We start from the raw sequence: 14169 nt of genomic DNA on the forward strand, positions 1-14169 counted from the left end.
TAGAATTAAAGTTCAGGTCTTTTTTGTCAGATAAACTCTGGTTGAAACACAAAATACCTACAGATGGAGGCAAATAAAAGAATAAACCAACATAAATTGAGCAGTGAGGGGTTGTCCCACTAGGAGTGTCCAGAGGAGCTTCAATGCTCCTTGGTTATAGATTCTCCAAGTCAAGCATTCAGGCCCATACTGTTCTATGAATGTGCACCACACATGCACTCACCCACTTGTCAAGATAATGGTGAAAGATTACTCATGTGGGCAGATTATTTTTCTTTGTTCTTTGTAACTGAAACTCCTGCCACCTGTGCTCTGATAATGAATCTCTCACCATCTCGACCCAAAATCACATTCAGCTGGCCCTGCTCAGCATTAAAGAGCACAATAACATGCAACCCTCTTGACTGTATCATGCAGTACATGTGCATGGAAGCACCAACATCCATTATGATTCTTATTCACAGCAGACATTTTAACAAGACAAGCAGAGATGTAGCTAATAACATTAATTATGGCTGCATTTTAATCATGTGTGAAAGATGAGGGGTGCTGGTAATGTGGATGCTGGCTCACGGGTGGTTGGCTGAGTCATCATGCCTCATACCTACATTTTTCCTTTAATGTATCAATTAATTTTGCACAAAGCACAGTAAACAGAGAGAGAAAAAAAATCAAATCAATATTTGGTGTGACCACTTTTATTCTGCCTCAGTGTCCTCTGTCTCTTTCTGTAATCCCAGACTGACTCCATGATGTTGCGATCAGGGCTCTGTGGGGGCCAGACCAGCTTTTGCAGGACTCTTTGTTCTCCTTATTTCTGAAGATAGTTCTTTACAACTGACTGTATGTTTGGGCTCCCTGTCATGCTGCATTTGGGAATCTGGGACTGGCCAGCTGCCTCCCTGATGGTGTTGCATGATGGATAGAAATCTGAACATTTAAAGTGTCTTAAACTGTAGTGTACATTGCATGTATTGCAGGGTTGTATTCACACCCTTTCACATTTTTCAGATTTTGTTATGTTGCAGCCTCATGCTAAGATGAAATAATAATTATTCTAAACTTCCACTTCCACACATCTGTCTATATAAGGTCTCACAGCTGACAATGCATATCAGAGCAAAAAAGCAAGACATGAGGAAGAAGGAACTATGTGCAGAGCTCAGAGACAGGATTGTGTAAAGGCATCTGGGGAAGGCTGCAAAAAAATTCTGCAGCACTGAAGGTTCCCCACAGCACAGTAGTAGTAGTAGTGGAAGAAGTGTGTAACAACTAGGACTCTATAGAGCTGGTTGCCTGGCCAAACTGAGAAATCAGGGGAGGACAGCTTTATAACAGAGGTGACCAAGAACCCAGCAGTCACGCAGACTGCAAGATCGTGTGTGGAGATTGAAAGCGCCTCCAGAGGGACTGAATACTTATGTCAATGTAGTATTTCAGTTTTTTCTCTTTTGAATAAAATTCCAACAACAACAACATTAATAATAATAACAGCAATAATAATAATATATTCTGCTTTTACATTGTTAATATATTGAGTGCAGATTGATGAGGGAAAATTAATTAAAGCAACATAACAATATGTGAAAAAGTGAAGGGGTCTGAATACTTTCCAAATGCACTGTATAACTGGGCATTCTTTATTTTAAACATTTTTTGGATTCTCTCACATAACCATATTAGTTTCCTACATGGGGAATGTTTTGTACTGTTAGAATGTATTTCCTGTATCCCTGCATCCTTGTTGTTGTGCACGGTACTTAAAGTGGTCAAAAATAAAATGATACCCTTTGATTATATGTTTCACTTAATATTTACTACTGCAAATAGAGCACAAAACCGTTTGGTCAAAAAAAAAAAAAAAAAAAAAAAAACTCATTAAGTTGATACCTTATACCATGCAAAAAATGAAAGAAAACAAAGTACCAAATTACACAAAAAATTACATTTTTCAGCTGTAAGGCTGAGGAAAAGGAGGAAAGAGCCCTACTCCTTGTGACTATTCACTAGATAATCTTCATAGCTAGCTAATGATGCCTCCAAACTCACATCGCTTTTGTCTTTTTAAGTCAATTAAGTCAATTTAAAATTTAGAGAGGGATCCTACTCAGGTAAGTCAGACAAAGGTCAAAACAGATGTCTGTTTTTGTCTGTCACTAGATGTCACTACACGCCCTTTATTGGAAAGATCACTCAACACTGACAGGCGATTGGTCCATTGCACAAATACATACAATAATACACTATTAAAATAGTGTAGTGTTGGAGACAAATATTCGATCATCAGATAACATATGTGACTGATCATCACACCAAGTATTGTCGGATGGTAACGTATTTGCATTAAATTGTAGACTATTGCGACATATTGCAGAGCCTGGTATTCATGTCTCAAAATACGTCAATTTAAAACTCTCTTTTTTATTATAAGGCCAAACTGTCATCCCCATATCAACTAGATAGTTATTATACTGATTTTTTTTTTTCCTGTAAATTGTTCAGCACACTCTCAGGCTTTGACGTCAGAGTTGAATGCGGTTGGTGATGCTCTCATGCTGCCTTCAAGTGGTCCTCGGGAAAACCTGACTCTAAGCTCCGAAATTACAAATATACACAACTTGCCCTGTAGCTGAGCGCTTCTCATTCGCACACTAATAACAATTTTAATAAGATAAGCAAATCATCATTATTATTTATCGCTGTTGTTGTTTCCGGAAAAAAAACAGAAAGACCAGCCCACCCTCTGGTAGAATGAATGGTGTAAATTTGGCTTTATATATTATGTTTCATGTATAGTGCATCTCTTAAATACTGAAAGTAATTTTTCCATGTGTTTGATATCCTATTGTAATTCTGGCAAAAGTGTGATAGAATTGGAAATCTCGACACTTTTTTCTGCACCTGAAGGTAGCATCACTGCCCCACCGCCTCGGCTGGGAGGATACTACCATTCCGATTAGGGCTGCCGTTGCCAACGATGCAATTCCTCGTTTTACGGATGAACCCTGGGCACAGGCACTTTCTGAATGCCGCGGACACCTCGAAGAGGCTGTACCACCCTCGTCTTCTCTGATAATTGGCGATAAAATTCAGTTGACAGCACCCGAAGGACCCAAGGTACCCGGTGAAGACCGGACGCAGGGCTTTATGTTTACCCGAAGACAGGCTGGAGAGGTGAGCTGAGCGAGTCGTAGTAACTTTAGCTTGCTACATGCTAATGCTAACTACGGTTAGCTGTGTAATATTTAAAGCACCACCTGTGTACCTGTATGGTCAGTGCTCAGTTATATGGCTAATGTGTTTGTGTATAGAATATTATTGGGTGGGTCCATGAATTAGAGGGTAACGTTCTAACGTTAAAGAAGTAAGGCAGTTGACGTCAGGCACTCAGAGCTAACGTTGATCAATCAATGAACAACGAGCTAGCCCCTGGTAACGTTAGGCTAACGTTAGTCGGTTGTGGTACCGCTGGGCCCGTTATTCAGCTCACTTCTGGACTAGTTTGTCAAACTCTGCTGTGGTGGACTATACGTGCGACTATAGGAATCCTTATTGATAGTTTCAGAAAAGTTTTATGTGGTTCATTGAAGCAGCACGAGGCAGCACATCAGGTTAAGTGAGCTAGCGATAGTGCAGTAGCCATCCTGTCAAAACAACCCCAACCCCTCCTCTCAATATTCAGCAAACAGGGGAATTAAGGGTCTAGTTTTTATGCACTAACCTACGTATTATTTTTTTTGTACAATGTACCCAGTGGAACCTATTTCATTCTGTGGTGTATCAAAGCGTTTTCTTCACAGTGCTTCACGATGAGCAAGGAAGTGAACATTAGTATTGAGAGACAAATATCACAGGAAGGTGAACATGGGAAATGTTTTAGATTTATTTGAAGTCATTTATATCTTTAGTGTTGTGGTGAACTTTGCCTATATACTGAAATCACTGTTAATTTTAAGGGTAGTAATTTTGTGTCTCCTTTGTCACTTAGGAAGCCGAAACCATGGGTTTCTCCTTCAGCCTTCGATGAACTAAACTAAGCTGGACCCACACAACTCAGCCAACCAGCCCCTGCCTTCAGTGGGGGCTTCCTTGTCCCCATCGCCCTCTCCAGCAATGGCAGGCTTCAAGAGGGGCTATGATGGCAAGATCGCTGGCCTGTATGACCTTGACAAGACACTGGGCCGTGGCCACTTTGCTGTGGTCAAGCTGGCACGCCATGTCTTCACTGGGGAGAAAGTGGCAGTGAAGGTGATTGACAAGACTAAGCTGGACACTGTGGCCACAGGTCACCTCTTTCAGGAAGTCCGCTGCATGAAACTGGTCCAACATCCCAACATTGTGCGCCTGTATGAAGTGATAGATACACAGACCAAACTTTACCTCATCTTGGAATTAGGTGATGGAGGGGATATGTTTGACTACATCATGAAACACGAGGAGGGTCTCAATGAAGAGCTGGCTAAGAAGTATTTTGCCCAGATCGTCCATGCTATCTCCTACTGCCATCGGCTGCATGTGGTGCACAGGGACCTCAAGCCGGAAAATGTGGTGTTCTTTGAGAAACAAGGGCTGGTGAAGCTCACTGACTTTGGATTCAGTAACAAGTTTCAGCCGGGGAAAAAGCTGACAACCAGTTGTGGATCCCTAGCATACTCTGCACCAGAAATACTGCTGGGTGATGAGTATGATGCTCCAGCCGTAGGTATGAAAAACACATAGGCCGATGAATGATGCTAATGTCATGAAATGAGTCACACTGTTAATTAGACCATGGCAGAGAGTTACGTTGCAGTACTACCAGAGAGGATGTGAACAAGATCTTTGATTCAGACTCTTTAGGAAACTATGTTACTTTCACCCAGGCACTGAAGTCATTTTGTTTTGTATGATCCATTGACTGTGAGTTGGATGGACCAGGCTTGTTGGCTGCAGCGCCAACTCTTTGTCCTGTCCACTTTTTAACTCCCTTACCTCCCAAAAACAGCCTGTCTGTGTCAGAACACAGGGTTTTGGCATCAAGCGACACAGAACATCTTTATTAAAGTCATATTAAAACTCAGCTTCAGAACAGCAGTGTACTGTGGTTGGCAATGTGGCTGGCACCTGTTTCACACTTATTATTCACACCTTGCTGTAACACCTTGGCTCTTGGTTTGCTTAGAGAGCCTGAGCACGTGTTCACCATGGCTTGTCTTGGGTTTAAATAGCTTCAATACAGAATAACCATTAATCATATGCTATGGGCCTGTGCAACACAGAGTTTGACTTCTTCTGACTTTTTTTTTAATCAAGCTGCATAGTCTAGCAGTATGCTTGTAACAGTACTTGACACTGATCATTTTGCAGGCCATGTGCTACAAGGTCAGCTCTACTAGCACTGATGTCCATGGGTGTCCCATTGCACTAAATTAACTGGCTCATTGATTTTCTATGAGGTCTGACAGAGTGCAGACAGACAGATTGTATGTCCTTTCATGACTGATATAATATCTTTCACATCAGGTAGCTTCAGTGATGGCAAAAACATGGCACTAGGTTCAGCTCTTGAACTGGATAATGAAATGTGTCTGGTTAAGCTTGTTTTTCTGCCATTGTGGTTATTCATGTGGTGCTAATGCTGAAGGAGTCTGAAATCGGTCTCATGATTGTTTATGCATGTAGAGAATGCTTTCAAAGCCAGTCCACTACGTATTATTTGCTTCCCCTTTTTTACAGTCACGGTTCTCACAAACTGAAAAGGTGCAGCAGAAGCAATGAGGAAGCTGTGGTTACTTTCTCATTGATCTTCACACAAAAACGCACATAATCACTCAACCAAAGGACTTTGATATGGTATGCTTGACCCTGGAGAATGAAAGTAGAAGTATATTGCTCTGTATTACTGCCCTGTGTTGTTTTAGCAATTGCTCACAACGAAGGAAGTCCAGTGCTTGAAACTGGTGCAGCATCCTTATGTAGGCATCAGAAGCTTTTACTCAGCTAGGGCATTATGGGAAATACCATGAAGAGAGTGGCTGCAGAAGCCACAGCTGGTCAACCTTACCTGTAATATGAGATGTCTTATGAACAGCCATGTAGAACTGAATTTTGAAGTTATATTTTTTTCTTTAATGTGACGTTTAAGTATTTTCATTAACAAGTTCCCATGTAGGGATTAAGATTATTGATATGAAATCATAATACCAGGTACATTGAGACACCAAGCTATTGTCCCAGGATAAAAGTATTTTAAAAGTATTAGGGCACTGAAATTCCAGAGTATGTTAAAATCCTGTAAGCACCTGTTCTTTATTTGTGGTCTTCAACATACTGAAGTAGGGATATCCAAAACTAACTGTGAAGTACAAAAAGCTGGCATCAAATATCTGGTCAGATGGTTACTCTTGTTTACATGTTCTAAGATCAGATAATTAAATTGAAATTTGACAGTTTGATTTGATTTGTGCCCTGAATGGCTGGCACACAAAGAGGGCCAGTAAAGACAGTAAAGAGAGACAGGCCCAGTAAAAACTGGATGGATTTTTGATGGTCCATCAGCCAATGTCTGATAGCTTGTGCATCACTGGGTTTTCCTGGGGAGGACGAAAAGGTGCAGCAGAAGCAATGAGGAAGCTGTGGTTACAGCTGTTTGCTAGCTGTGCTTCTTCAACCCAAGGCTGGGCTAATGTTGACTCGGTGGAGCTGTCAATGTTAAGTCTCGTCCTTATTGTAATCACCTCCAGTGTCTGGCTGTCTAAAAAACTGTCTTATGATTTTTTTTGGCTTTTACTGTTCCTTATCCCTGAATATGTATATAAGGACGATCCTTGTTAAGTGTTGAATGTCAGTCTATGCAGAGTGAAGGTAAAGAACACTGTTGTCAGACCTGCTGTTTTCCTTCCTGCCTGGTGGTGCGGCAGAGGGTCAACTTAGGCCCAGTGGCTTGCAGTACACTGTGGGAAACCTTGAAATTAGTGTTCTAGCTACAGGTTTAACAAAGTAAAAGACCAGATGTGCATTTAAAAAAAATCTAATTACCAGTGATATTGATGGCAGTGCAGTCCATAGCAACATTTTATCTTCATGGACATATTGTAAACATTAAACATTGAATGGTTATGAGCACATGTTTTTTGTACCATACCTTTTCCATTCCATGAATCTGTAGTGTGCTACCATCTGCACTGATTGTGCAGAGACGCTGTTTGCCACCATGCACTCAGAATTATTGATAGTCAGAGTCCATATGCAACTCCCAATACTTTATTGTGCTGAGCAGAGCTCTTTAGGGGCCTAACAATCCGTGCCTTCTGCCAGGTGGCTGTTGTGTATGTAGAGGCACTGATAGTAATTGCATAGGTACTACTTTTGACTGTGTTTTACAGCCGCAGCTCTCTGCAGTGGTTGTGTTGAGTGTACTTAGAGCCATTGATGGCCACTCTGGTACTGTGTTTTTTGCAGGTACTCTGCTGTGCATTGCAGTGCAGTTTAGACAAGTGTTGTAGGGACTGTTGTGGGGCATGTGCTGTTAGTAATTAGTCTTGTTTGTTGCTCTAAAACTCAATGTATTGAGGTGAAAGTGCTAGTTAGAAAGGTGTTTTCTATACATCTTTCAACAATATGCAACTAAATCAGGTGCATCTCATACTGGAGACTGCAAACTTGACTGGAGGTTTGCCTTATGCCTCTGTCCTCTCAGCGTGCTCCTGTCTTTTCTCTCTGAAGTGAAAGTGCTTATTGTTTGCACATGCGCAGTCCAGGCCATAGAAGGGTTTACCTCTGGTTTTCGTGTGGCCATCCTTGGGGAGTAGAGTCCTTTTTATCTGCTAAACTTGGAAAGAACAGGATTGTGTTTTTGTAGGTATGTTTGGGAGTTAAATGATGATCATCATTTGTTTACCATAACTGAGAACCATAAAGTGGAATGCAGTTAATGATGATTAGTAGTTTCATTACATATGGCTATGTCTTACCTTCATGTACCAACTGATAGTGGATACAGGCTAAAGCTTATATTAAGAGGTCAACATGTTGTGCTCTAGGCACTCTTTAGCTGATGGAAAGCCCTTGACTTACAAAAGCTGTTCTGTCTACAAGTATTGATAACCCATATCAACCAAACAGTTCTGTATGTCTGTCCCCTGCAGAGCTGTGTAGCAGGCTTTGGTGTCTGCACCACGTAGAACATCAAAACTATGTCTCTAGAGAGCAGCTAGAGGGGCTCTTGATTGCAGTCCTGGTTACTGTTTCCGGCTGCCAGTAGATGGGAAGAACAGTTAATCCATGCTATTATTTGGACTGGGCTAAGAGAGGATGAGAGGGAGGCAGGATGCTGCGATTACACAGTCCTGTGTTGACACAGACTGGCTGGCTTTGATTAGAACTCATTCATCTGGTTCACACCACTGGGCCAAAGACCAACGTCCTCATTATCTGTGCCACTTTCCACCCCAAAATAATTGTAAATTATTGTAAATTTGTAAATATTTCTGTTATGTATGGGGAACAGTACTAGTTTACTTGATATTACTTCTCAGGGAGATGCCTCATGAATCATGTTTGTCAGCTCAGAACGAGACACTGTATATCATATCATATCATATCATATCATATCATATCATATCATATCATATTGCTCTGGTGTTCCTTTTCTTCTCCATTTCACTCATGTAAATGTTATCTGATTTAGTATTTAGACTAATTCTGTACTGGATGGTTTGTGTCCTAGTGAATCTGTCATACCTCCTCTTTGGATTTTGTTTCATGGATTTCAACTGTGTAGAGCAGCACTGTGTTGAATGTGAGCTGTGTAATAGTAACCCAGAACAAACAGTTAATTAATACAGCCACTTTGTAAATCTGAGGCTATATGATTTATCTTTCTTGTAAATTACAAGCTGCTTATATAACAAACCAGTCCAGAGAGGACTTCCTCTTTTGTAGTTGGTAATGGACTATGGACACAACATGATATTCATATTCATGTGGAAGGTTAGATTGTGAATGCAGAATGTTGACCCTTCTGCTCTGACTTCCTCTATTTGTCTTTGAGCTGCATTAGCTCTGAGCCTGAGGTGTTTTCTGATGGCAGACCAGGATTGAAAGATGGGCATGTAAGGTCACACACATACTAATGTACACACTCCGGTACAACAGTTTCTTCAGTGTGCTTCTTAAGTGTGGTCACTTTTCTCATAATTAGGCCTCAGTCAATATATGTCTTTCATAGCAGATATTTTTGTGATGGTAGAAACAACACAGGTTTTACTAATGTTAAGAATGTCTTTTCAGGCACTGATTTATTCAAGTGCCTGAAAAGCCATGATAGTACAGTGGAGAGTATTCAGAAACTTTTGTGCTGTAGATTTAATTCTAAATGAGAGATTTCAGTTTTTGATTTTAAATAATTTTGAAAAAAATTGTAAAACATGTTTTTTTACTGTGTGATTATGGGTTATTGAATGTAGATTGATGGGCAAAAATTGCAGTTTATCTACAAAATCTACAACACAAAAAAGCAAGCACGAAAGTGAAGGGTGTGAATACTTTCTAGAGCCACTGTAAGTATCAAAGAATCTTGGGAATGCGGAATCAAGTTGAGAAGGGCTTTGTGTTGTTGGTTGGCACTGATATAAAGGGAAGGAAATAACTTTCTTATGTGCAGCTTTATAAACAAAACAAAAAGTTATGACAGTTGGTCAGTTCTGCAGTCTGACTCATGATCTGGTCTGGTATAAAATAGTTGTGTTGCTGTGACTACCTTGATTGACTAGAATGGGAGGAGTATGAAAACATGTTTAGAGTTACCATTGGGTAGAATGTCCAGTCTTAATGAAGTTGCTCAGACATTAGGGGCCTATACAGCCTGTTAAACTGTCAAGGGAAATATATATGTGTGTGTCCCACTTAAAGTAACACTCAGGAGAGGACACCTTACAGGGAAACTGAATCTCAAGGGAGAGAAGACTTTGGAGGAATGTTACATGTGAATGAGGATGGGAATGTTGGAGCATATGCATCTTCTTCTATTTCCATTAATGCCAGTGTTACAAGTGACCCCAAGAGCTGGCAGATCTGGTCTAGTTCTTCATATCAGTGACAACTTCAAATTCCCAAGACCATCAGGTATGTCAGGAACTACATGTGATCGTTATTATGTCTCTTTCTATATAACTTGTAAGTCTGTATGTCCTATGTAGCTTTAACAGCTAGATGTCCATATTTAGACTGAAGAGTGATTTAGAAAGTCAAGGAAGGATGGCTGACTGAAGGCTGACTGAAGCACACTGGCTGAAAGAGCAAATGGCCAGCTGTCAGACAGACAGACAGATATGGATGGGGTAACAGGTGGCAAAGGTGAATTGCACTTAATTTCAAGACACAAGGATGTGCTCTTAGTCAAAGGTTCTACTGGTCCCACATTGCAAACAGTCGAAGCACTCATAACATTTCATTACTTGGAGGGAAAGGTATTTATTTTACTGTCACTGTTACTTGTGACTTATATGACTTTTACATGATGACATGATCTGTTTGAAAAGGCTTGAGCAATCTCAACATTTTTATATCTTAACTATTGGATGGATTACCATTACATTTTGTACATGTAATGTTGCCAAAGGATGACTTCATTGATCCACTGGCTATTCCCTAGTGCCATAATGAAATTGTGTGTGGTTTTGAGTGAAATATCTTAATGTTATTAGATGGATTGGACATAAATTTAAACCTCATGATGAAGTATAATAACTTTGGTGATCCCCTGACTTTTCTTCTAGCATCATCATCGGGTCAAAATTTTAATTTGCCCAATACTTTGGGTTATGACCAGATAATCTGCAAAATGAATGACATTCCATCAGCTTCAGCTGTACTTTGTGTTTAGTCCCATATGTAAATATCAGCATGCTAACACACTAAGCTAAGATGACAGACAAGATGACAGACATTATCACAATGAGCATGTTAACTTGCACATGTTAACATTAAGCTCGTAGCCTCACAGAGCTGCTGGCCTGGCTGTGGATCCCTAGTCTTATTAAATCATTGTACAAAAAAGCAACCAAAATTTATTAGCAAAAAATATTTAGATGAACAGATTAAAAAGTTTTGAAACTTGCCTGTCTTTTAATATTACAATTTTAGCATGCTGTTGGTCTTGTTTTTTCTTTCTTTAGCTGCTTTTAATGCTTTGTGCTTTAAATATGTTTTGTTGTTTTATGTGATGCAGCGACTGACTGTCAATGCCCTTATAAATTCCAGCAAATCTTGGATCTCTGAGGCTTTTTCTGTCAAAAGTGACAGTTCTGACTTATATTGTCATTTGATTAATGACTTTTACATGATGACATGGTGTATTTGAAAATGAATAACAAAACCTAGGCTTGAGCAATCTCAAGCATCTTCAGCCATCATCCATGAGTTAAGAATGAATAAAATTATAACACCTAAACATTTATAATGCAGCATTGCATTTTTTGTCCCAACCCACAGACAGGTAGTTTGACAGACTTGCTGTGATACAGTTACAACAGCAGCCCTCAAGTACAGACAAGTGCTCCACATTTTATTCAGTAAGCTGACAGTTGGGGAAGTACCACGCGTCATTAGCTCACTTTCTTTTGGGTCTGTGTGGTACCCAGGTGCAGGCTTTACAGTGGGGACACGGGATAGTAGAGTGACAGTTAGAGATGAATATTGTGATATGACTTTGGAGGTGGGATTGACACCCTTTGGATTTCTTCTTGAGAGAACTGTAACTACTGTGCAGCTTCTGTTGTTTTGCCATCCTTTATTCTAGAGCCTACAGTGATTTCCACAGGCTCATAAGGAGCAGAACAGTATATGAGAGGTGGACTTGTTGCCTGACGTTATACCTGTGTAGCTGCTGGGATCTTAACTGCTGATGCCTTGGCAACATACTTTGACTCCCCTAACCCCTAACTCAGCCTTGGTCTTAGCAAGCGTGCACTTCAAAGTCATTAACACAACAGTGTGGCTGAGGCCTTTTATGTTGTGAGGGAGGTATCTGAAATGACAGGTAGGTGATAGGGATTGTAATAGTCTTTGTATTGCTGTGTTTGGACCTGAGCCAGTCTCACTGGCAGGTAAATGTCAGTGTAAGGGTAGCTTGACTTCAAGAATGCTGCTGAAGTGGGTTTAAATTCAAATGTCCTTGCTTCAGCTAACTATTTTGAATTTTGATTATCCATTAATGTGGCAATTTCTTTTTGAGTAATTGATTGATTGCCACAAAGTGTAACGTGATGAGTTATATTACTATTGAGCATGGAGAAGTGACTGATTTTCAAAACAATTGCTGATCCCATGTCTGAAGTCATCATGTCTGCTTTGTTAAGAAGAGTTTTGAAATCATTATTTATTTTGGAGTAGAAGTATCTGTTCAGTTTTGAGTTGATGGCTCTAGGTCGCCACTCTCCACACACCACTCTACCCTTTGTCTGTGAGGCCCCTCGGGCACTAGTTAGTTGGCTGGTCAGAGAGGCGCTGTTAGCATCTGCTAACAGTTGCTGCTGCTCTAAGTTTGCCAGGTTATTGACGTACACTATATGCCACATCTGACACAGATACTGTTTGAATTTGTCTTTTTTTTCTCTCCTTGCCAGACAAACTCTGGACTATGATGCACAACAACAAACCCATATAAGTGGGAAGGTGTGGTCACAATATACAGTATTTTTTAGGCTTATATTACCAGCCAGCACTGCCCGTTGATATTGCAGTATCGTGATGTGATGCACCACTGATACCATTGAAAGTGTATGATACACTATAAATTGAAGCTGTGTAGCCAAAGTTTACAGCATGGTCTGTGTGTTATCAGCTGGAGGCAGAGGAGATGTGTGATGTGTCACACACAGTCTAATGCCAGGCTCTACATCAATATGTGTTTTCAGCCTCAGCGGGAGATGTTTCCATTTTGACTTGGCCATCTTACTCTGGCTTGTCCTCTTCTGTACTCCTCTGTCATCTTCTCCATTCCCTTTGCTTCCTGAACAGCAGCCCAGGTTGAGCTGGCAGATGTCTGGACTGCTTTGGATCTGACACATCTGCTATTAATACACACACTGAGCTGCTGAGTGGGGCAGGCACTCTCTGGTTGACTTATCCGCAGGTTCACATCCTGGATAAAGCAGCCAGCACTGTACTACATCTGGCCAGCGCTTGGTGAGCCAGCCAAAGAGTGAATCAGTCAGCTGTGTTCTCATTTGCAGTTACTATCTCTTTCCACTGAGGGTTGAAATGGACATAATAAGGACTTAAAGACATGTCTCCTTTTAAGACGATAGCTATTAAGGAGAGGAGATGAAGAAAGCAAATGATATTAGTCTTAGTTCTAACCAAAGACACAGCTGCTGTATTAACTGTTATCTCAGTATGATTCCTCTGTAGAGAAAGGACAGCAAGCAGGCAGGGAAACAGAGGTGATTAAGTGTAATTATTCCTTTCAGTGATCCATGACAAATTAGAGGTGGTGCTGCTGTGTGCAGTGAGGCCCATCACTCTGTATCATCACAGGCCACTGGGTAGGCCTAGTTGGCTGCTTGGCAAGCTAATCGAATGACTAGTTGATATGCAGACTAACATGTTTGTGAGATAACTTACAGACAGGCTAGGTGGAGTGGATCCTCTTGTTGTTCTTAAAATGAGTATCTGTCAATTTTGTTGATTGTGGTATTAAAGAGCCACATATATTCTTAGACTCGAGTAGGATTAGCCAACGTTGAGCTTTCTGGAAACACTTTATTTGACAGGAGAAGAGAATGTTAATGCAGATCAGATCACATTAAGATCAGACTGAATTTGCAGATAAGATCGAGTGGCTTGATGAGTGAGCATTAGTAGCACTATGAAATAACAAATCAGAATTTTAATTACTTATTTGCAGTTATTTTGAGGGATGCACATATTTATCACCTGTACGTTGACATTGGTGGATATTCACCTCGTTGACTGCAGTCAGCCTGTCAGCAAATAAGAGAAGACTGGCTCCATGTTTATCTGTTGTGTTGCAGTTTTTCACTGGCTACATGTTGTGTCACTTATTTGTGCTCTGACTAGGACAACAGTAGCGTACCCAGCTGCAGATTTGGAGAAGATCCGATAGGTGATATTGTACTGTCACTGGCTGGGCACGACTCTCTTCGCTTCACTTCTTAGAAAAAGCAC

At 40.6% G+C, this 14169-nt stretch overlaps 1 protein-coding gene across 3 annotated transcripts in view; it reads left to right on the forward strand.

Annotated features, from left to right (window-relative positions):
- The first annotated feature begins 2922 nt into the window (after nucleotides 1-2922).
- snrka (SNF related kinase a) overlaps nucleotides 2923-14169 on the forward strand; it is a 45661-nt gene continuing 34414 nt past the window's right edge. Inside the window, exons 1-2 of one of the 3 annotated variants that reach the window (XM_018665667.2) lie at nucleotides 2923-3174; nucleotides 3989-4702. In XM_018665667.2, the coding sequence (XP_018521183.1) occupies nucleotides 4114-4702 (589 nt within the window). In that variant the 5' untranslated portion in view covers nucleotides 2923-3174; nucleotides 3989-4113. Of the gene's footprint in view, nucleotides 3175-3988; nucleotides 4703-14169 lie in introns of those variants that run through there. The other 2 variants (XM_051076326.1, XM_018665671.2) reach the window with 2 other exon arrangements.

This window comes from Lates calcarifer, linkage group LG15 (genome assembly GCF_001640805.2).
Source record: "Lates calcarifer isolate ASB-BC8 linkage group LG15, TLL_Latcal_v3, whole genome shotgun sequence".
In the NCBI taxonomy this organism is placed as follows: domain Eukaryota; kingdom Metazoa; phylum Chordata; class Actinopteri; family Centropomidae; genus Lates; species Lates calcarifer.